General features: G+C 30.3%; 1 protein-coding gene across 1 annotated transcript in view; it reads left to right on the plus strand.

Moving 5' to 3' along the window:
* Positions 1–24,673, plus strand: part of LOC122501805 (probable tubulin polyglutamylase TTLL2) — a 517,344-nt gene that overhangs the window by 226,321 nt on the left and 266,350 nt on the right. The window contains exon 3 of the mRNA XM_043611553.1: positions 13,251–13,527. Within this exon, the coding sequence (XP_043467488.1) occupies positions 13,251–13,527 (277 nt within the window). The remainder of the gene's footprint in view (positions 1–13,250; positions 13,528–24,673) is intronic.

The following is a 24,673-nucleotide window of genomic DNA, read 5'->3' on the forward strand; positions in this document are numbered from 1 at the left end:
ACATATAAAACATAATTTAAATTTGATTTTTATCATATTATCAACGCCATTTTGTATTCTTAAAAATCTGACGTCATATTTGTAATTAGCGACCCCAAAAAACCCCGAGTAACGATTTTTAAACAAATTGAATCGATTTAAGAAAAAGCATCCGCCATATTGGATCTGCCATTTTGAATATTAAAAAACCAACATCGGATTCGTAATCAGCGACCCCAAAGACCCCCGAGTAACGATTTTTAGCCAAATTGAATCGATTTAAAAAAAAACATCCGCCATATTGGATCCGCCATTTTGAATTTTGGAAAACCAACATTGGATTCGTAATCAGCGACCGCAAAAGGCCTTAAGTATACAATTTCATCAAAATCTATCAAAGCGTTTGTCCACATTAACAATTTGTTGTAAACTTAATTATTTGTTAATATATATTGTTTATAATATTCGAATATTTACCAGCATACATTTTTTACAATTTACAGAGTACTCTAGGTGTGTTTCTAAAAAGTTTTTAGCACGTGCCATTCGATTATAGACGCTGGAGATAACTTTTTATTAAAAATAGATGCTTTTGTTAAACTTTGCCATAAAAAAATAAATATAAACAAATTGAAATTTAAAATTCAACCTTGACAAATCTCTTCCAAATTTAATAATCTTTTATTTAAAACAAAGATCAGTAAAATCGGTTAAAAAATAAAGGCTCTAGACTATTATGAACAGTAAATTTCAGTTTGGTCCCACTGTGCCACGGGGCAAGGATACTTAGAGCTAATATGGCACAATACAATCCTGCTAATGCGACTGTAAATTATAAAAAAAAGTTTAATTGTTCTTTTAAGGCTGATATACATAATAGTGCGTAATTACATACGAAAAACAAAGCTTATTGACCAAGAAATTGGTAGTTGTCTTAACAAAATTGGTTAAAACTGAGATTTAAGTTCAGACGAATTTTAATGCAATAATTAAAATTCAGAAAATGTTAAAAACATATTGTTAATACTTCAGATATCAATATTGAATAGTCTAAATCGAATAAAATAAAGAGAACGAAAATCTACTGATTTTTTATAACATTCGGATTCTTTAACTATCCTTGCCCCGGTGATGGGGCAAGGATAGTTAAAAAATTTTGTTTACTTTTTCATTCGAATCTCGTAGGGATTTGATTTTTTGGAAAGCCTGGTGGCTTTTCAAAAATACTTTTCGTTTGCAGATACATTACACAGCCACACAAACAAAATAAAGTGTCTTGATCTGGGGTCGAGACATATGTATTCCAATGTATTTCGATGCGCTGAATCCGAATCCGCCATCAGAATTTGTGCAATGGGTCCCGATTTCGCCCTAACCTCAAAAAATACCCTAAAATCATTAAAATGGTCACTTTCGAATTATCAAAATTGAATCTAACCGCATATTTATCATTTTCTAAGATCCCTTAATTTAAATAAACTATTCTATAAGCTTTTCTATTGAAAATTCATATAAAACATTAAATCTATCGAACCTAACCTCAAAAACACATCTAAGATTCCAAAGAAACAAATTATACCATACACAGGGAAATGAAAAATAGGTAAGCTCATAAAAGTTACAACTTAGGAGTTTCTATGACTGCTGATTACGAAGCCGGTGTTAGTTTATCAAAATTCAAAATGGCGAATAATATAATTAAAATTTGTTTGGATTTGCTTGAAAATCGTTACTCGGGGGTTTTTGAGGTCGCTGATGACGAATCCCATGTCGGTTTCTAAAAATTCAAAATGTCGGATCCAATATGGCGGTCTTTATTATTTTAACGATTTTTTTAAATTTATTACTCGCGGTTTTTCAGGACCTTTGATAACGAATCTTATATCAATTTTTATAATCTTAAAATCTTACGAACTGTTAGAAAAAATATTTAGAAAACAATTCGTAAGACTTAACCCTTTCGTGCCCCCGGGGAATCCGGCGGTTGGATTTGCTTCCAAATTGGTACTCGGGGGTTTTCGGGGTCGCTGATTACGAATCCGATGTCAGTTTTAAAAAATTCAAAATGGCGGATCCAATATGGCGGACAAGATTTTTAAAAAATGCTTGACTTTGCTTCAATATTGCTACTCGGGGGGTTTTTGGGGTCGCTGATTACGAATCCGATGTCAGTTTTTCAAAATTCAAAATAGCGGATTCAATATGGCGGACAAGATTTTAAAAAATTGCTTGAATTTGCGTCAATATTGTTACTTGGGGGTTTTCGGGGTCGCTGATTACGAATCAAAAGTCAGATTAAAAAAATTTTCAAAATTCAATATGGCGGATCTAATATGGCGGACAAGATTTCAAAAAATTGCTTAAATTTGTTTCAATATTGTTACTCGGGGATTTTCGAAGTCGCTGATTACGAATCCCATGTCAGTTTTTCAAAATTCAAAATGGCGGATCCAATATGGCGGACGAGATTTTCAAAAATTAGTTTGAATTTGCTTCAAAAACGTTACTTGGGGGTTTAAGGACCGCTGATTACGAATCAGACGTCATATTTAAAAAAATTTTAAATTGAAAATAGCGGATGCAATATGGTGGACAAGATTTCAAAAATTACTTCTATTTGCTTCAAAACTGCTACTCAGGGGTTTTTGGAGACGCTGATTACGAATCTGATGTCAGTTTAAGTTTTATTGATAAAATAGTAGAAAAAAATCATACATGCTCAATTTTGTAGAAAATATGTTTTTGAATCCACAAAAAATTGCCAAATGAAAAAATTAATTTTTATAATTTTCGAAGCATTTTTAATAAAACTATTTGTACTATTGTTATTCTATTCTGGTGTATCGAAATTCATTTGTATAATTTTGTTACTAATTGCAGATCATATTTTTATTCTAAATTTTTTGTATATTTTATTTTTATATAAAAATTAGAATCTGAAATTAATAATAAAATAAAAAGCTTGTTTTTAGTAATAAAAATAAAAACCGACGGTATAGCTCGGTTGGTGGAACTCGTGGCTTGCGATCACAGAGGTTAAGCACGATTTGAGTGCGGTTAGTGCTCGGATGGGTGACCCTCTGTGAATATCGCTACAGTCTCGGTTTTTTCGCTGATCGAGAAATATCAAACGGGAGGTTTGACGCCCGAGGCTATGTTTGTGCATTTGTGATGGCTATCCAAATGTACATTCATTACTCGACGTCAATAAACCGGTTGTACTCGGGAAGTGGGTTTTCTGCAGTTTTCCTCTCCCCTGGCCAAATGTCCAGGCGAATGCGAGTACTCCTTACCTAAGTCGGCTGTAGCCGCAACAGTAGGGACCCCACAAGAGTTTGTAAGTTAGAAAGAGTTTAGTAGTGATGTTGAGGAGATTGTAAAGACCCGAAAGGGCATACAATGAAATCATACTAATAATAATAATAATAATAATAATAATAAAATAGTAATAAAAATAAACGAATGAATTTTCATATAAAAAATTGAATAATAATGGTATTTTTTAGTATTTTTCGCCTACAAACAAAGATTTTTATTGGAAAAAATATGCTTCAAACATTAGGAAAATGAATTTTTTCAATTGGCAATTTTTTGCGTTTTGAAAAACATATAGGGGAGGATGGGGAAAGGATACTTAGTGGCTGAATTGATTAAATGGCTTGTTCAAATTAGCGCGTCATTTATGATATTTTCGCGTCTTAACACCAAAAGATGATGGTAAAAATTGGAAATAAATCTGCCACCATTTGCGAAGTTAGGAGTTTATTTAAAAAAAACACCTGTTTTTGAAAAATGTCAACGGAATCTTTGTCACGTTTTATCATATTGTTTTCTTTATTAGTGCTTTCGAATATTTATATACGTAAGTGTTTTCCGGAGTGGAATTTCCTGCAGAACACGAATATCATATTTATTTTTAATTAAATTCACGTCGTTTCTCAAAAAATTAGAAAAAATTAAAATATGGGCTTCTTTTTCCCCCACGGGGCAAGGATAGTTAGAACTAATATGGCACAGTACAATTCTGCTAATGCGAGTGTTAATTATATAAAAAAATATTTAGTTGTTCTTTTTAGGCTGATATACAGAATAGTGCGTAATTATATACGAAAAACAAAGCTTATTGACCAAGAAATTGGTAGTTGTCTTAACAAAATTGGTTAAAACTGAGATTCAAGTTCAGACGAATTTTAATGCAAGAATTAAAATTCAGAAAATGTTTAAAACATATTGTTAATACTTCAGATATCAATATTGAATAGTCTAAATCGAATAGGATAAAGAGAACGAAAATCTACTGATATTGAAACAAATAGAAGCAATTTTTGAAATCTTGTTTGACATATTGGTTCCGCCATTTTTAATTTCAAAATTATTTTTTTGATCTGACGTCTGATTCGTAATTAGCGACCCTTAAAACCCCCAAGTAACGTTTTTGAAGCAAATTCAAACAAATTTTTTAAAATCCCGTCCGCCATATTGGATCCGTTATTTTGAATTTTGAAAAAATGACATCGGATTTGTAATCAGCGACCCCAAAAACCCCCGATTTACAATATTGAAGCAAATTCAAGCAATTTTTTGAAATCTTGTCCGCCATATTGGATCTGCCATTTTGAATTTTAAAAATTAATAAAATCTGACTTCTAATTCGCAATCAACGACCCCAAAAACCCCCAAGTAACAATATTGACGCAAATTCAAGCAATTTTTTAAAAATTTTGTTCGCCATATTGGATCCGCCATTTTGAATTTTGAAAAACTGACATTGGATTCGTAATCAGTGATCCCGAAAATCTCCGAGTAACAATTTGGAAGCAATTTTGATGAAATTTAAAAAAATGTTAAAATTTGTTTAAAAATTTGTCGGCCATATTACATCCACCATTTTGAATTTTTTAAATCTGACTTGAGATTTGTAATCAACGACCCCAAAAACATAAAAAACGATGTGTTTGTTAAAAATTATTCATTAAATGTTAATGAAATGTATAGTTTGTAACATAACTGTTTTTTTAAAACAGTCAATGTTTATTCTATTGTTTAAAATAAATATTACAACTTTTTGTAATTTACTATTTTTTAATTGTAGCCACATCCATTCGGAATAGAAAGCAATTTAGCGCAAATTAATTGGTTAATTTTTATAAGAGTTACATAAAATTTTCTAAGTGGGACATATATGTCCCAGAGGCACGAAAGGGTTAAGATTATTAAAATTGATATATGATTCGTTATCAAAGGTCCCGAAAAACCGCAAGTAATAAATTTAAAAAAATCTTTAAAATAATAAAGACTGCCATATTGGATCCGCCATTTTGAATTTTTAGAAACCGACATGGGATTCGTCATTAGCGACCCCGAAAACCCCCGAGTAACGATTTTCAAGCCAATCCAAACAAATTGTAGTTATATTGTCCGCCATATTGGATCCACCATTTTAAATTTTGATAAACTAACACCGGCTTTGTAATCAGCAGTCATAGAAACACCTAATTTGTAACTTTCATGAGCTTACATATTTTTTATTGCGTTGTGTATGTTATAATTTGTTTGTTTGGAATCTTAGATGTGTTTTTGAGGTTAGGTTAGATAGATTTAATGTTTTATATGAATTTTCAATTGAAAAGCTTATAGAATAGTTTATTTAAATTAAGGGATCTTAGAAAATTATCAATATGCGGTTAGATTTAATTTTGATAATTCAAAAGTGACCATTTTAACGATTTTATGGTATTTTTTGAGGTTAGGGCGAAACCAGGACCCATTGGCCAAATTCTGATGGCGGATTCGGATTTAGCGCATAGAAATACATCGGAATACATATGTCTCGACCCCAGATCAAGACACTTTATTTTTTTTGTGGCTGTGTTTTCAAGTTTGGCCGCTAGATCCAAAAAGGTCTTACCTAACTATCCTTACCCCATCCTCCCCTATATGCATATATATTATATTTTTGGTATAGCTATACAGAAAAGAACTATTTTCTTTAATGAAACATTAAAAATTGCTGCAAAAATTTAATAAAATTTAATTTAAATTTTAAATTTAATTTAAATTTAATTTTTTTACATTCAATTAGTTTTTGCGTCCATTAATTATTCGCACATTCACTTTATTATTTTGTATTTGTTTTTTAGATGAAAATGAAACTTTTTTAGCCCGGCACTCATTGATATTAAATAATTTTACAAAAATGGCCAGGCTACTCTACATGTGTATTATTATTCATAAGCTTCACTCTTTTATCATATTAATACTTACAATTAACAACTTAACATATCGGAAAATCTTAACATCTATACAAATTCGAACCCTACCTAACTTATATCTAACGCAATCTAAAATCGCACGCATTCACACTAAGCCTCTCGGCTACGCAATCGCTATGGAAAAAAATTTGTTACCCGCATATATCCCTTTCCCACGTAGCACGTAACATTACAGTAATATTACCCGGTAAAATTACTGTAATATTATGGTCATATTAATATGTCCACCAGATGGTAATATTACCCATCAATCAAGAAGACTAGAGACAGGAGGGCTAACTGCAGTAGTGGGGGTAGGACAAATATAGGGGGATTATGAAGGCGTGGTTAGATTGCGCAAAATATCGTGTTTTGATTCTGCACTTCCACTCACACACGCGTGTCACGTATTTAAATATATAACATAAGAGTGTGCGAGATGTGCAGAACCGAAACAAGATATTTGGCGCAATCTAACCACGCCTTCATAATCCCACTAATACTGACTCACTGCTGTGAGTGAGAAAACAACCGAGTTAGCCCTCCTGTCTCTAGTCTTCTTGTCATCAATATTACAGTAACATTATATTACACTTGCGCATGCTCAGGTCGTGAAAGCATGGTATTTTGACCGCTCTGATATATTACTATATATTTTGGTTTTACGAGTGATTTCGATTGTGGTTGACTACATATTTACGGTGTGCCTGGAGCAACTTTAATTGACAGTGTTTTGTATATCAGATTTTTTTGTGGTATATTGTTCCCTCATCTCTTACAAACAATTTCAGACCAAAAACGTAATTATCCGCCGGGGCTTTTTGAGAAAAGTAAATTTTATTATTTAATATTCGCCAATTGTCAATTTCTTTGATCAAATATGTTTAAATTTTTTCTGAAAATTATAAAAGAGAATTTTAGATGTTAGTTTATGTAAAAAAACATTAATATAATCAAAATTAGTTAATTTATAAAAAAATCTTTTTACAGTTTTTATTAAAATTATAATTTTAAATCAAGTTGGGTACATATTAATCAACTCTTTCAGAATTTTAAATTAAATAAGTTAAGTACGTAATTCTGTTGTGAAATATATTTTATTTAATACACTAAGTCAACACTTAAATATGTAAACCATTATAGGGTAAGTGTACCAATTATCGAGGGTGTCCCATTTGTCGATGTTACCATAGTAATAACCAAAAAATATTGTCTAAAATATCTCATTAGTTTGTGGATATAATATTAATATATTTTTTCACATTTATAACGCATAAGAAAATAAACATTTATCACTTTTTGCAATTACAATGTGCTACAATGTTTAAATAAAATACAAAGTTTGTTTACTCTACAACTGGAACCATCCTCGACAATTGGTAACGTTTACCCTATTCGCAAACGGCATTTAGCAAACGATGCATGTATAGAGGTTTCTGAACATTTACCTTATATTTACTCCAAAAAGAATTAAAATCAAAATGGACAGATTCCAATTGCTTGCTCACTAAAGAAACCTAATGCTTTTTTATTTCTGACACAAAAATCTTCAACGTGAAAAAATACTCCGTGACTGTATTTACAAGAAACAAAGAATAATTTTCCAAAGGTTTCAACGTGATAATTCCGAATCCAGCGTCATAGTAGACCCTGCACGTCAGGTTTACGAGGTATTTTAACTTAACAGTGCGAAAGACAAGTTTTTTAACATCAAAAAATAATTGTTATGCCAAAAGTTCAATATTTCATCTGAAGACGCTACTTTTCTTCTTCAAAATACATTTTTGAAATTTAGATTATTTTCATTTTCCTCTGAGTAATCGTTCATTCTGTTTACTGAGTTTGGCAAATTCTTTGAAAACTAAGTAAAAACAAACAAACCTTTGATAATAATGAAGAAGAATATTACTACAAACCAGGATATAAATTTCAAATACTTCTGTGTATTTTTGGTACAACTGAATGCGAATATGATGTCAGATTTACCAAATCGTCTGCCATATACGATGATCCGCTATTTAGAATTCGTATCCAGTTATACCGAAAATCTGCAGAACCATTTGAAATTTAGATGTTTGTAGTTAAATTTTTCTATATTATCGAAGTTTAGTCTATTTCTACTCAATTTTGGTAGAATTTGCCTAACTCACTAACAAATGAAGATTTTTTAAATATCCGAAATGAAAAAAATCGAAAACTTTTGTCTTTAAATTATTGTATGGCTTTACTGAAACGATACCAAAAAAAATTGGATGGACAAGAACTTTTGGGTTTTTATTCGAAGCTCACCTTGTTGCTGCAGCTAGTCTTTTTTACAAAAACTCCAATATCTCCGGAACCAGATGAGTCTTCATAAATTTTGTTTTATTAAATTAAAGGTGAATTCATAAGGATTCCAAATATGTTAATAACACTTCTCAGAGATGAGTAAATAATAAAAAAATTGTTTAACAATTTAAAAAAAAAATTTTTTATTTAAAAACTAATTTTTTTATTAACATTATTTTTATTTTAAAGTACACTTTTTTACCTGAAAAATGTGTAAACTTCATAAAAATCCATAAACAATAGTCCGAGATGTTAAAAATGTGGTAACAACATGTTCAAATGAACTATCTGATGGTGTCAGGCGTAAATCAAATATAATATTATTTAATTTACAATAAAAAGTTAGTAAACAAGAATTAAATTTAAATCACTATTCATCTTTAACAAATAATATTTTGAAAGCGCTATTACCACAAGATACTACAAAAATAATATCGCTAGCTCGTCTTGGTAAACGCCCACAGATGTCACCACAGCCCCGTCCTTTACGAGTTTCTCTGACAGACGAGACAGCTGTCAAATTGGTGATAGCTGCATTCGTGAAATTAAAATTGAGCAAAACAACATTGCCGAACTCTATGCCACCAAATCTTTCGATATCGCAGGACAGAACACAGCAACAACTTCAACATTTCAAGGAAATGAAAATCCTGTTGAACGATAGGTTGTCGAAAGGAGAGACTGGACTGCGGATGTCTTACTCGAATGGGGAACTACGCATTGTCAACACAAAGAAACCGACTCTCCCCACTCCGCCATCGACGAGCCAAACTTAAACTGTGTTGTGCCTCTCATATAATTATGACTATTAAATTTAAATTTCAGTCTATACTTTTTATCGTATGTTTGTTTTGTATAGCAGCACACTTACTTACTAATAATTTACACTTTTTTCAACACCAATGATCAAATTTTGCAGGAACTTAAAGTTAGATGTCTTTGAAAACAATAATAACGTTTAAACATTCTTTATGCTAACTTGTTGTTGATTAGTTTTAATATTGTTAAGTACTTTGTACAAAAGGGCTTTGTGCCCGTAAACACTAATACATAAATAAACATTACAGTAATATTATGCGGTAATGTTACTGTGACATTACTGTAATATTACACGCTTATGAAAACATTGCAAAAAAGTTTTTTTTCTAATGATAAAATAAAAAAAAATTTCTTGTTTATTCATTAGATATGCATTTTAGAGCTATTTTTATTTACTTTCCATGCTCGTGTAATATTACTGTAATTTTAAATTAATTTTGCTCTGAACAATTTACGGTAACATTACTGTAATTTTACTATAATATTATTATAATGTTACTGAAATATTACGTGCTACATGGGTTTTGATAAAGTGAATCATAAATTTTATTTATTTAGACAAGTTACTGAATTGAAATATAAACATTAATAATAATAATAATAATGGTATTAATAACAATAATAGTAATAATAATATTAAATGACAGTAGGGGAAGTGCGCCGGTTGTGGGCACCCCTACGTAAACTTCGATGGCAAGCAGACTTTACTGATCTAAGTATTGCAAGTCGTGTTCGTTGACAATACGGACTTTTCGTATTGATAACGAAACAAATATATGCATTTGTGTAATAGCTGTGAGCATAATAAAGAAAATTTGCATTAAATAAATAAAAAAGTAATTTTGTATTGTTTTCGAAGAGCAACATATGGGTGTAGATTCGTTCAGAAAAAAGGGTTTAATTTTTTTTTTGGAGTGTTGTCATTATATTTTGTGATTTACCTTCGTGTTTAACCAAAATCCTGCATCATAAAATGTGTTGGTCTTTTTAAAAAATGACTGTCATTCCCGGTTGTGGGCACCTTTATGTTAAGGAGGCTCTACCATCTGACAATGATGAGAACTACTGTCTCATCTATTTAAACTTTCTGCCAAGGAAAGTGACAGCCGCAAGCTCCATTAAATGCGATGAATATAGTCGTTCAGTGCATTAGAAGTGCGTTATGGTATGCGTACTAGCTACTTCACATGCAAGCATTATGCCGAGGGGTTTTTCACTTCCGAATCAGCCTGCTCTACAAGGACGTTAGACTACAGTATTTAATACTGCAGTAATATTAATACTACACTATTTGCGTTAACTCGCACTATTGATACTATTTGCACACTGCTTAAAGTTGGATCTACATTCCGATGGGTACGCGACGCGACGTGAACGTGCCGTGCTGACGTCACCCATTTGGTTAACATTGTGACGTCAGCACGTCGCGTTCACGTTCACGTCAATGTAGAGGCAGCATAATTACTGTCATTTCAGAATTCATTACGTTAACTCGCACTATTGACACTATTCGCACACTGTTTAATTACTGTCATTTCAGAAATAATTCTTTATTCGTATGATTTTAAACATTATACCTGCATGATTCGGAAGTGAAATACCCCTCGCATTATGCTTTTGTTAGCAATGAGCACAGTGTGAAAACGTGTCATCATTTTTGTTCTTTATCCCGGTAAATTCTCTTAAAATAAAGAAACTTTCATTTCTTCTTTATTTGTGTTGGTTTCCTTTAATATTTTTTCATTTCTAGCGGATTTTTCAAGGGTGCCCACAACCGGGTACAAAATGTTTGTTGTCAAAAAATTCCCATTTCACTAAATTTCTAATAAAACTTTTTTATTAAAAGGAATCAATTTAATTCCTTCACTGACAGTCACCTTAGACCTCTAGCTTTAAATTCGTACACTAGTATTCGTATATTATTTGTATAATATGCACATGGACAAATGTTATGAGGCAAAAACAAAAGGGTGCCCACAACCGGAACACTTCCCTTAGATATCATTAATTTAAAATTACTTAATTTATTTATTAAATTATTAGATTATTATTCTTAGATTCCTTATTCTGATTTTGTATAAAATAAAAAAGAATTATTTCAATAAATGTTCTAAATAATTTTATACAAAGCTAGTATTGTACATTTTAATATATAAAACTTTGGAGTATAGTATTATAATCTTAATGACTTTGACGTCAGGCTACGATCGCTGCGCATGACAATAGTGACGTGATCACACACACAGGTGTATGGTAGTAGTGGTACGGATTACTACTTTTTCGAGTAAAAAGTTTGCTCTGCAATAGTAAAAGTTGTTTCTTCCAGAAGTAATCTTTATTTTCCGAGTATTAATTATTAGAACTTCTCTCGAGTAATATTTACAACATATCGAATGTAAAAAGTAATACAAAATTTAATAAAATTTACAATGACGATGTAAAAATTAAAATTCTTAAAGCAATTTTTAATAGTGGCTACTGTAATAATTACTATTAGTAATTTTTACTACCAGAAATAGTAATATTCACTTCATGCAAAGTACATTTTACAATGAATAGTAATTTTTAATATAAAAGTAGAATTATTACTATTCTATAGGAACTTTTACTAGAAACTCAGCACCATTTTTCTCCGTGCAAGAAGATATAAGAAGGTCCAAAAATTACAAAATTAGAAAAAAATTGCGTCTTTCTAGGTACACTAGAAAAAAGTTAATAAATGACAACAATTATTTATTTAAACAATTGTTAAAATAGTGATTTGATATTTAAGAATACTAAACATATTTGATTTTTATTCAGAACTAAAAAAATTGAAAGGAAAATGCCACTGAAAAAAATATATTTATGATTCTGCCATAAATATGGCCAATACTCACATATTATATTGGTGGATATGGGACAGCCATACAGTATTGCTGTTTTAGCTATACGCAGTGTAGAACAGCCATATATATGTGAGAGAAAGTAATATGTATGTGAAGAACACCAATACTGTATTTGAAGAACAGAAATACAGTATTGCTGTTTCAGCTATACGTCCTAACTATACGAGTATGACAAAATCGACAATATCATTTTTTTCAGTGGGAGTTCAATTTTTTCCTAGGATAAAAAACAGCTGTTCCCATGCGTTATTTTTGTCCTAGGAAAAAAATGAACGCAATTTTCATACAAGTCCAACAATTGAATGACATTTACTCCCTGTCGTCTACATCGATGCGCACCTTCTCTCATTGTAGACTCTACTTACGATGATTTTTGTGTCACAATAATCAGCGTAAAGAAATGGCTGCCTTTGTCTCCTTGTTGCTTAATATACTATTTTATCCCACATGCACAAAAATGGCGTCCATTTTCTCCCATGTACAAAAATAATAGCCGGTCCGATGCGTTATTTTTGCCCAATGGAGAAATTGAACGCCATGTTTATACAAGTCGAACAAGTAAATAGCTTTTGCTCCCTGTCTTCTGCTATCTGAAATCGTTACTTTTGTGCACTAGGAATAAAAAGTATCGTAAGTAACACGGGCATAAAGGCAGCCTAATTTGTTTACGATGGTTTTTGTGATACTCGTTTCGGTCTCGGGGTGCCTACGGTGCCCTCGACCCTCACTCGTGTCAAAAAAATCACCGTAAACAAATGGCTGCCTTTGTCCCCTTGTTGCTTAATAAACTATTAATCAGCCTACTTTTAGCAAGTGCGAAAGTTTTAAATGAATATACATCAACATTTTAAAAGGTTCTAGCTATTCTAACAAAAAATTTTACGTAATTTACTATTTAATAGCCCCATAAACTTCATATTTAATTCTTATTATTAAGATAAAAAAACAAAAATTTTAGATATTGGAATTATTTATTTTATCACAGAAATTAAGTGATTTGAGTTATGACAGTGTGGCAGTAGTACAAAGATATATAGAAAATCCTCTTTTAATCGGCGGTTATAAATTTGATCTTCGATTATACGTTTGTGTACCATCTTATTATCCACTGACGATTTATCTTTACAAAGAAGGAATTGCACGCTTTGCCACCGAAAAATTTTCTCTTGGAAACTTAAGCGATCCATTACGACATTTGACTAATTTTTCACTGAACAAGTGGGGACCAGGATATTCCGAGAAAAAGGAACGAGTTGGTGCTGGTAATAAATTAAAAAATTATATATAAATTAAGTAGTAATGAATAAAAGTAAATGAAAATTGTAATTGTTAAATATAAAATGTTATGGTGATTTCGACGTACTTAGCATTATGCTCTCAACAGATAGTATATTACATTATGAGGGCAGAAAGTTCGAAATTCCTGCACTAGGCGAGATGATGCCCTAGGCAAAGCAGAGGACATCATCGCGTACGGTGAGTCTCGATAAAGTTCAACCCGAGGCGAGGGGCAAACAACTAAGGATTTTGGTGTACTTCTAATACAATAATTCAGGATAATTCAAATAATTCAGGATAATTTATGGTAATTCACGGTAATTCACAGTAATTTAGGATAATGCATAGTAATCGAGGGGCAAACAACTCAGGATTTAGGTGTACACTTAATACAATAATTCAGGATAATTCAAGATAAGTCAAGGTAATTCATGGTAATTCACGATAATTTAGGATAATTCAGGTAATTCACGATAATTCAGGATAATTCAATACAAGTGTACACCATAATTCATTAGTTGTTTGCCCCTCGGTTCAACCCAAAAGTCTTGCCACCAAAAATTTTTTTACAGATATTTGTTCACACGTGAAATTAGAATATTTTTCGCCTAAAATGAAAATCATCTGTCGAGGGTTTTTAAAATGAACTCGATTTTTCTCGTTTTTTTGTAGGTTAATTGCTGTTATTTCATTAAAAATTGAGATATTAAATATATTTTTTTTATTTCTCTCCTTTAAGGTCTCGTGAACAATTTCCCATAGATGAAGATTTATTTTTGTTATTAATTGTGTTTAAATTTAAAAAAATTCTCAAAAAATCTTGTTTCTTTGCGATTTTTGGGTTATTTCACATGTAGGAACTGGCATACTATTGTAATGTGTTTTAAATTACGTTTCCTATCTTCAAAATAAAAAAAAATTATTAAATTTACTACAAGTGTTCAAGAATAAGAAACAAAGAAACAAGATTTATTGAGAATTTTTTAAAATTTAACCACAATTAATAAAAAAAATAAATCTTTATCTATGGGAAATTGTTCACGAGACCTTAAAGGAGAGAAATAAAAAAAATTTATTTAATATCTCAATTTTTAATGAAATAACAGCAATTAACCTACAAAAAACGAGAAAAATCGAGTCCATTTTAAAAACCCTCGACAGAGGATTTTCATTTTAGGCGAAAAATATTCTAATTTCACGTGTGAACAAATATCTGTAAAAAAATTTTAGTGGCAAGACTTTTGGGTTGAACTTTATCGAGACTCACCATGCGCGTAGTTTAGGGCTTTTGAACTTCTGCCCGTGTAATGTATACTATTTTTCTTTACATACGGTCGAAAGTACGTTCGCTAATTTAATTATTAAAAAAATTGCAATCGTGTTGTTCCAATTGTGTATCTACATTGAACCACTTCTAATGAAACACTACAGTTTACTTCGAAAATAATATTTCCACTTACACATTGTAAAAAATCTTATTTTCCACTCAAAAAAATAGAAAATTGTTGTTAAATAGTTATTATTTGTTAGGAGATTAATATATTTTGATGTCAGGTTAGGTAGCAAAAGTGACAGTTGAAGTTTAGTTTTTTTTATAATAAACCAACGTGCCGGAAATTTTTAAACGTAGTCTGTTTCGGTAAAACTAACTTATATTTTAAATAAGAAAAAATTTCACTTAGTCATTTCTCAGAAAATTTAAGTGGTTCACTGTTGACGCTAGTTCAATGTAGCCTACTCTCCCCTTAATAAATTAATTTGTAAATATGTCCAGAACAAGAAATAAAAATTAAATTTAAAACCCACCTAAGAAAGGTATAAAAGTCACCACATTTTTATCTCAATGTTCTATAAAGTTTGTAAATATTAAAAATTTATTACTACTCCTCGGATGCAAAACGAAATAATCTAATTTTGGTCTTCATATTTAAGTTTTACGTTCTTGTCCATCCTATCAAATTTTAGTGATGGCGAATCCTAATTTTATTCATGTTTAAAAAATTTGCTATCAGAAATGTATTTGTTGGTTAAAATGCAAGGAAATAATTTATGCAAGTGTTTTAAGACTACCTGCATTTTATTTCTACATTAGAAAAATTAAAAGTCAGCATATGAAATAAAAGTACATTGGAAGTACTCAATACCAAGTAGTTACAAATTTAAAAATATTTACAACCTTTTTAAAAAAATGTGATGACCCTCGACATCTCATAAGCAAGTTTCAAAATCAATTTTTATTTTTAACATTTTTAACAAATAAAAATCAAAATATTTATACTATCTAAATTATTTCCATGTTTTACTTCCTCATAGAGGAAGTATTGTAATACCAAAATTTTTCGAGTTCGATTTTTTGACATATCTTTATGTTATTTGACCTCAGGAGTTCAAAAATGACATTTTTAAAAAATGTCATTCCGTATGTGTGTGTGTGTGTATTAGGGTGTCCCAAAAAAAAAAAAGTTTTTTTTTATTGGGTCTCATCCCCTAAAATTCTTTCAAATTGTGTAAAAATAAGAACACAATATTTAGAAATAAAAAATTTTAATATTAACCCGTGGTTCAGAGCCTTTGAACCATAAAAACGCTAAAAATGTAGTGTTTTTTCATTTTTAACATAAATATAAATGTCAAAATATAATGAATAGGGTGTCATTGTAAAGATATTTAAATTACCTTTTGATCCATAAGTCATAGTATAAGATTCAATGAAAATTAAGAGTGTTACAGTCGATTAAAGATTAAACTTCATGAAAATTTTGATGATTTTTATTTTTTAGACACTCAAGTAACTTGTACTTTTTTTACATTAAACAGTAAAAAATAATCAGGTTTTAATTTTTTTATTGAGAGTCTGTAACATTACGAAAATTTTTAGCCCTTGTGGACCTCGATTTGATTGAAAATGACAATTATACACTAGATTTAGTGAACGAAACTATTTTTTTTATTCTTATCATTCCTTCAACATTTGGAGCAAAAATTGAAACAATAAATTTAGATATAACCACTAAACTTACTAAAATCAGTGATAAAAAAATACTGAAGTCGCTGATTTAGAGTCCAATGTCAGTTTTTCAAATTTTTAAAATGGCGGAGAACTTCATAAAAGTCGATCGAATTCGTCTCAAAATCGGGTAACGGATTTTGAGACGAATTTAATCGACGATTAAATTACGGATTTTTGTAATGTTACAGACTCTCAATAAAAAAATTAAAATCTAAATATTTTTTTCTTAATACCTCGGTCGAAAGTACGTATTTCCCGCTGCGATTTCGCAGCAGAAAGTCAAACATTTGTGCTTTGGTTGATTTTCATACCCAACCTCTATTACAGCGGGAGTAAAAGAATTCTCTGTCGGTAAAAACACCACTGTCGGTAAATAAGAAAATTTCGAGTTCAATGACAATTTAACGAGTAATTGTTATCGCAATATAGAGAAAAAAAAATTATCAAGAAAACTTTTTATACTTTATAAATTTATTATCTACAAGCTCTGAATATTGAAATGAACGAAATCTTTTGCTGATATAATTATTTTCAAAATTATTTTAATAAACATTAAAAACAAAAATAAAATAATTAATAATTTTGTAATTTCTTTTTTAATACGTGCCAAAATGTTATTATAAAATTGTAATAATTTGAAGAAATAATGAAAGTGTTTTCATTAGAATGTTTAGAATTTTAGAAACATAGAATTAATTTTGTACCACCAGAAAAATTCTTTTGAAAATATAATATTAATTTATCTTTCACATTTTTTTTCGTGCCTGCCCCCGACCAGAAGCACTCGCTTTGCTCGTGCATCAAATTTCGGGGCAGGCGAATATTGTTTGCAAAAGAGAGACAGAGAAAAAACCAGAGCTTCACGAGTGTCCGCTAGAGGCGTTGAAGCGAGGAGCAAAAGTAAATAAAGATGGCCAGCTGTCAAATAAAACTCGGTTGCAATTTTCTTAAAAAATAAATTACCCAGCGTACTTTCGACCGTATATAAAGAAAAATAGTATACATTACACGGGCAGAAATTCGAAAGCCCTAAACTACACGATAATGCCCTCGGCTTCGCCTCGGGCATCATTTCGCGCAGTGCAGGAATTTTGAACTTTCTGCCCTTATAATGTAATATACTATTACTGTTTAATGTAAAGGAAGTACTAGTTACTTAAGTGTCTAAAAATCATCAAAATTTTCATGAAATTTGATCTTTAATCAACTGTAACACTCTTAATTTTCATTAAATCTTATACTATGACATATGGATCGAAAAGTAATTTAATTATCTTTACAATGACACCCTAATCATTATATTTTTACATTTATATTTATGTTAAAAATGAAAAACCACTAAATTTTTAACGTTTTTATGGTCTAAAGGCTCTGAACCACGGGTTAATATTAAAAATTTTTATTTCCAAATATTGTGTTCTTATTTTTACACAAATTGAAAGATTTTTAGGGGATGAGACCCAATAAAAAAAAACTTTTTATTTTTTTGGGACACCCTAGTAAGTATGTGTGTGTAAACATCACATTTTCATAAATATCTCGAAATCATGAAGAGCTTTTGGGTTGAATTTTTTTTAAATTGTAGATCTCACCTGCGGACATAAAGTGAGAGTACTTTCTAATAAATTAATCAAGTTTAACTAAATTTTTTTTTATTTTTAATTTTGCAAAAAAACACCTGGTTAAAAAACCGGACAGATTTCGGACTAATCCGAAATTTGTCCGAAACAATGCGGTTTATGGTCAGGTTTTTGTCACCTGCAATTAATCCGGAAAAATCCGAACTCTATACGGTTTGTGAACAACTAGTGAATCCGGAATTAGTCCGAAACAGTCAAAAATTAGTCCAGACAATTTAGTAAATGTTAATAAAAAAATAATTATACAAGTTACACATATTAATTATTATTACTTTATGGTACATTCAACATATTTTTTCGATTTACCTATCGCAATTTTATTTACATTAACTTAAAATTTCTAACGCTTGGGGATTCGAACCTACACCTATCTAACATTATATCGCACCGAAATCGAATACACACAGAGAAACTTTTTCTTCTAATATTAAATATATTTGGTTATCTTTATTCTAAAAGTACGTTAGAATGTGAGGATTTTTCGTGCGTTGTGCTAATAATTTCAACATTAATACTAAAATATGATAAGTTCGTTATATATTAAGCAACCTTCGGTGTACAAAAATTACTATCTGCATTAGAAATAGTCTTATTTTTCTTTAGAAAAGAATAAAATGCTAGTTTTTGTTTGTGAAATAATACGGTAATTCTAACCTTTTTTCCACATATAGATAGAATATATAACAGACATTCTAACGTAACATACCAATTTTGGAAGGACTGCGGGCGTCCTTAACCGATTTCGCCCGAGCATCACCGAGTCCATCACCTGACGTCGCGAACTAACCCTAATGTTTTCGAAGTTGAAATTCACACGTGTATGAAAGAAAAAAACCTTTTATTAATAAACGTGAATGTCTCCTCATGCCAAATTAAATTCAAGAACTGTTCCTCAATATAACATAATTTTTTTCACGACTTTTACTTATTTACATAATTTGATTAGTAAGTTATTTTAAAAAATGCTCTCTCTCGAAGGCACATATTTTTCCACTCGTTTAATATATAAGGACGATTCAGCTGTGTACTTCTAACGAATCGTGCGATCTTTCGGTTTCCGTGACCAATCGTCGTGTCTTTACTTGCGTGTGCGTGCGTGTGCGTTAATAATATAGGTTAGGTTCTTACGTCGTGTTAAATATATTTACCTACAGTTACAGTGACATACACTAATGCCATCTACCATCAGATCCAAGTATCACTATCGTCTCTATCAGTATCTATAGACAATTAATTTGTTGTGTTTCTTTTTAATTCATGGCTTTCCCAACTTTGCAAAAATTATTATTTTCTTTCTAAAACAACATACTAATTTTCGTTAGTTTCCTTATGAAGAACTGTAAAATATATACTGAATGAGTGTTTTTGATAGTCTCAATAGCAATTTCTATAACCTATGTCGTTTTTCCCTTGAATCTAACCTAACATACTAAAATGTCTCACCAGTTTTAAGAATTAGTGGTATTAAAAGTTTCTCCGTGCACTAACCCACTATACCACGCTCGCATGAGAGTTCAAATTTATAATAGAATTTATGAAGTGCCACGAAAAGAAATGACAAGAAACTAACACATCAGTGTTAATTTTAATATTGAAACAAGATAACTAATAATACTAGTAAATTTGTAAACACAAATTGACTGCAGAATTAAATATTATATTTACCATAAGTAAATACCCTGAATAAAAAGTGGGACCGATTTCGGACTAATTCGGAATTTGTCCGCAACAGTACGGTTTATTGTGGAGTTTTTTTTACCATGAATTAAGTTTGAAATCAATACCGTTTTTTATAACTATTGAATCCGTAACTAGTCCGGTTTAGTCCGAAGTTAGTCAGGTCATATGCAACTCGTAAATGCAGAAGTAATCCAGTTGGTTTAACCAGTGAATCCGCAGCTAATCCGAAACAGTTTGCTTATGGACAGGTTTTTGTCGCTCAGAATTTGTCCGGATAAATGCGGTTTGTGTATTACCAGTGAATCCGGAATTAGTCCGATCTAATCCAAAGTTAGTCTGACAATACGCAACTTGCAAATGTGAAATTATTAAATCCGGAATTAATCTGGTTTTTGTCATACGAAATTATAATTATAGTTTGAATTTATCTGCATTTAATACAAATTGTTTTTAATATACAAATTCAATATTATACCAAAATCATTCCTGATTAAGTCTTTGAATTGGATTGAATATGGATTGTTTTGAACTGTCTGTGGATTGTAGGTATATGTGACCTGGTCTATAAAAAGGGACCTTACGTGTCAAAAAATCATTTTTTACATTTTTGTTGATTCGGATAGAGTTTGAAACGCTCTTTAAGATGGTGAAAACCAAAAAGTCATAAGTTGATTAGAAGTGATGTAAAAAATTTTTTAAAGTCAAAAGAAACAAGAGTAAAAATACGAAAAAACTGATTTTTTTGTTATTATAAAAATTAAAATAAGGAAGACGATAATTTTTTATTATTTTGTAAAGTTGACAGTTTCTTTGACAACTTTCAACAGTTAAAATTCAAATTTGATATCTTATTCGTAATTAGTCAAATTGGCAATTTAACATCATATTCGTAAATCAGTGGCCTCGAAAACTTTCACAAACCTGTGCTACTTATTTATACTTATTGTTGCTATTTAGAAAACTTAGATTATTTTTCCTATGTTTGGGAAGTTTGTTATTAATTTATATAAACAATTATTAAAAAAAAATTTCATTACTTGTATGTTTTTTATTTTGATACTGTGATCCACGGTGAAGAAAATAAGCCTAAATTGATTAAAAAATATTAATATTTAAAAAAGTTACAAGGGTTTTTCTAAGTTAAACTTTAACTGATGTTTTCTCGAAAACTTGTTTTCGCACGTAAGGTCCCTTTTCACTGTCCAGGTCACATATATTTACAAATTCTTATAATAATAAGAGTTATTTTCGGACTGTGGTGTTTTGATCAGATATTATTCGGATTGACGCTGACTATTACCGGATTCTTTGCATACATATTTTGGATTGCTCCATACTTATTTCGGATTAAATCTTTTAACTGGATTAAATTCGGATTATTGCGGACTGAGTTTTTTGACGGACATAATTTCGGATTTTTGCATAATAATTAGGGACTTAATTCATAGACATTTAAGGTTACTTTAGACTGACTTAGGATTCACAATTTCACTCGGATTGATGTTAGATTAACGCGGATCATTTTCGTACAATTATCGGACTAATCCACACTAATATACCCGGATTTAATCCGCATTAGTCCGAAATTTTTATCAGGGATATAATATTATTCGCAAGGCCGTCTATTACCGGATTCTTAGCATACACATTTCGGATTGTTTCGTATTTGTTTCGGAATATGATTTTACCGCACTAATTTCGAATTGAAGCGGACTAATGTCGGATTCTTTGTGTACAGATTTCGGATTATTTCGTATTTGTTTCGGATTATACCTTTTAGTTGGATTAAACCAGATTGTTGTAGAAAATTTTCGGATTCTTAGCATACAGATTTCGGATTGTTTCGTACTTCTTTCGGAATAGGATTTTGCCCCACTTAAATTTAAATTGTATTCTTTACATATTGATGTCGGATAATTCTGTACTTATTTTAGAAGAATTCTTCACCGGTTATAATCTTTGATTGTTGCGGACTAATTACGGACTGAATTCGTAGACATTCAGGATTACTCCGGAGTGTTTTCGGATTCAGGTTTTCGTTCGGATTGATATCAGACTAGTGCGGATCATTTTCGGACCTTTTTCGTACAATTTTCGGACAAATCCGTACTAATATGTCCGTATTTAAACCGGAATTGGTCCGAAATTTTTACCAGGGACGTTTTCTGCCCATAAATTTAAAAAAATATTAGGACACCTATAAATTTTTTTTCATAATTTTAGAGAGTTTTTTTAGACGCATCTTTTGATCCCTAATTAAACCGGAGTCCATATTAACTGGAGTTATTAAACTTTTAAAAATAAAAAATTTTGGAAAATAAGACTTTTTTGAAAATTTTGTTGAAAAACGTAGAAGTAACTTTAAACTTATCGTTATCAACTTGTAGAGCATTAAAAAACGCTTCGATTGACCTATTTTTGAACCTACTTCGATAATAAATTTTGAAATTATTGGTATTTTAAAAACCAAAAATTGTGACAAATGACATTTTCTCAACTTTTTTGTTTGAAAATTTTTGTTTAACTATTAAATTATTGTAACTATCTTGTAGGGTATATTTAAAAATACATTTATTGACCCAAAATTCAATCACTTTTACCATATTTATAAAAAGTTATTCATATATTTGACGGGTTCCACGTCAAGTGACCCAGGTCAAAAATTCACATGGAATATTTGAAAAATTTGTAGTTTCTTTAAAACAAAACGAAAATACGTTTTCTATTTTGGGTTTTGCTGCTGTTTTTCAACACTTTCTAATAGTGTGAACAAATGTAGAGAAAAAAAATTGTTTGACCTTGAAAAATTAAATTAAAAAATAAAATTTCATTTTTTTATCAAATGGGCAGCTTTTATTTTTTTAAAAAAAATTTTATCATAAAGGTGAGGTTTTTTCATAAAAAATGTTTAGGTCAAAACGTGGGACAAGAACTTTTAACTGGTCAAATTAAGCATTTACATCTGCACTGCACCGGCCCACAGTGGAATTTTTTTTACAATTTCCTATTAAAAAATGTCTATAGCTTACAATTTTTAACCGATTTCAGTGTTCTATGTCTTAAATTGAAGGGGAATAAATTCTTAAGACATCCTTCGAGGACAATTTTGGGGATTTTAATTATTTATAATTTTTTTTAATCACAGTTAAAAAATTAATACACTTTTTTAAAAAAGGAAGTTTATTTTATTATTCCGTTAATGCACATGATTTAAATCAATTTAAATTCATCCAATATGACCACCAGATAATTAATAAAGCATAAAATAATTTATTTTAATTGTTATAAACAATATACAGCTCAACAACGCGCAGGGGCGGTAGATTGCAGAAGTAAATGTTTATTTTGACCAGTTAAAAGTTCTTGTCCCACGTTTTGACCTATACATTCTTTTTAGGAAAAAACCTCACCTTTATGATAAAATTTTTTTTAAAAAAATAAAAACTGTCCATTTGATGAAAAAATAAAATTTTATTTTTTTATTTAATTTTTCAAGGTCAAAATTTTTTTTTCTCTACATTTGTTTACACCATTAGAAAGTGTTGAAAAACAGAAGAAAAACCCAAAATAGAAAATGTATTTTCGTTTCGTTTTAAAGAAACTACAAATTTTTCAAATATTCCATGTTAGACCAAAAATTTAAACTTTGACCCCCTCCAGTTTTTATATTTGTTTAAATAAATTAATAATATTTTGTATTTTCAATTGTATCGAATAGGACTACTGTTTGTGCAAACTTTTAACCCGATCCCAAACATTTAAAATTTGGACCTTGGTCACTTGACGTGGAACCCGTCATTTATATTATTTTTATCTCTATGAGGAAGTAAAGTGTTCATGAAATGAGCACCAAAATATTAAAAAAAAATGTACAACTTGGCAGCGGTTTTTATTAATTTTCAGTTGTCAAATTAACCTTTTCAAAGCAATTTAAATCAAAAACAATTTTTCCAAATATTATCAAGAATTTTGTTAAAAAACAATACAAGATCAAGATGTGAATTGAAAGTCGAGATAAACTCTTGTGCTTGACGTTTCCTCGCTGGATCTCGCTTGAATGCATCTCTAAAAAAATAGGTCAGAATTAACATAGATTTTGACGTAATGTAAAGGCCTTTATTCGGCCGTCTTTTGACCTGTAGGTAAAAAAATAGGTCAAATTAGACATAGATTTTGACGTAATGTAAAGCCGTTATTGGGCCTTATATTACGTAATTTTACATTACTTAAAAAAGGTCAATTTTGACATAAGTTTTGACGAACCCTTGGGAAAGGACGCCCTTACAGAACCTTGAAACAGCGGCGGCGATATTTTTTGTTTAACTATTTTCATAGATAATATAAAAGCAAATGTTTATAGATAATACTGGGTTACAAAAAATGGTCATGTCGTGTTTATTTAAAATTTACTGTGTTTATTGAAAGTTTAGGTGTCACTGAATAAGAATATACCAGAAAAACTTTTTTTCATTCGGTCATTCCCTTAAAAAACGAGTTTAAAGTATCAAAAAACCGTATTTTTAGAACTTTTTGAGGCAGCGTAACAAGAAAACGCAACATGATAAAAATCTCTACAAAAGCTTAAATAAAAGCTTAAACCTTTAACTTTAAGGCTCAGAACTGAAAAGTACTTAAATAAGTACTGAAAACCTGCAGTCGCTATCTGAAATTATCAAAAAAGCTGGGTTAGGTAGCACTTGGTAAAAATCGATTTCCCTAACCGAATTCGGTTGCAAATTGTTACTTGAGGTTTTTTGAGGTTTCTAATGACGAATTGGAACTTAGATTTAAAAATTTTAA

Source organism: Leptopilina heterotoma, unplaced genomic scaffold, assembly GCF_015476425.1.
Source record: "Leptopilina heterotoma isolate Lh14 unplaced genomic scaffold, ASM1547642v1 Lhet_215, whole genome shotgun sequence".
Classification (NCBI taxonomy): domain Eukaryota; kingdom Metazoa; phylum Arthropoda; class Insecta; order Hymenoptera; family Figitidae; genus Leptopilina; species Leptopilina heterotoma.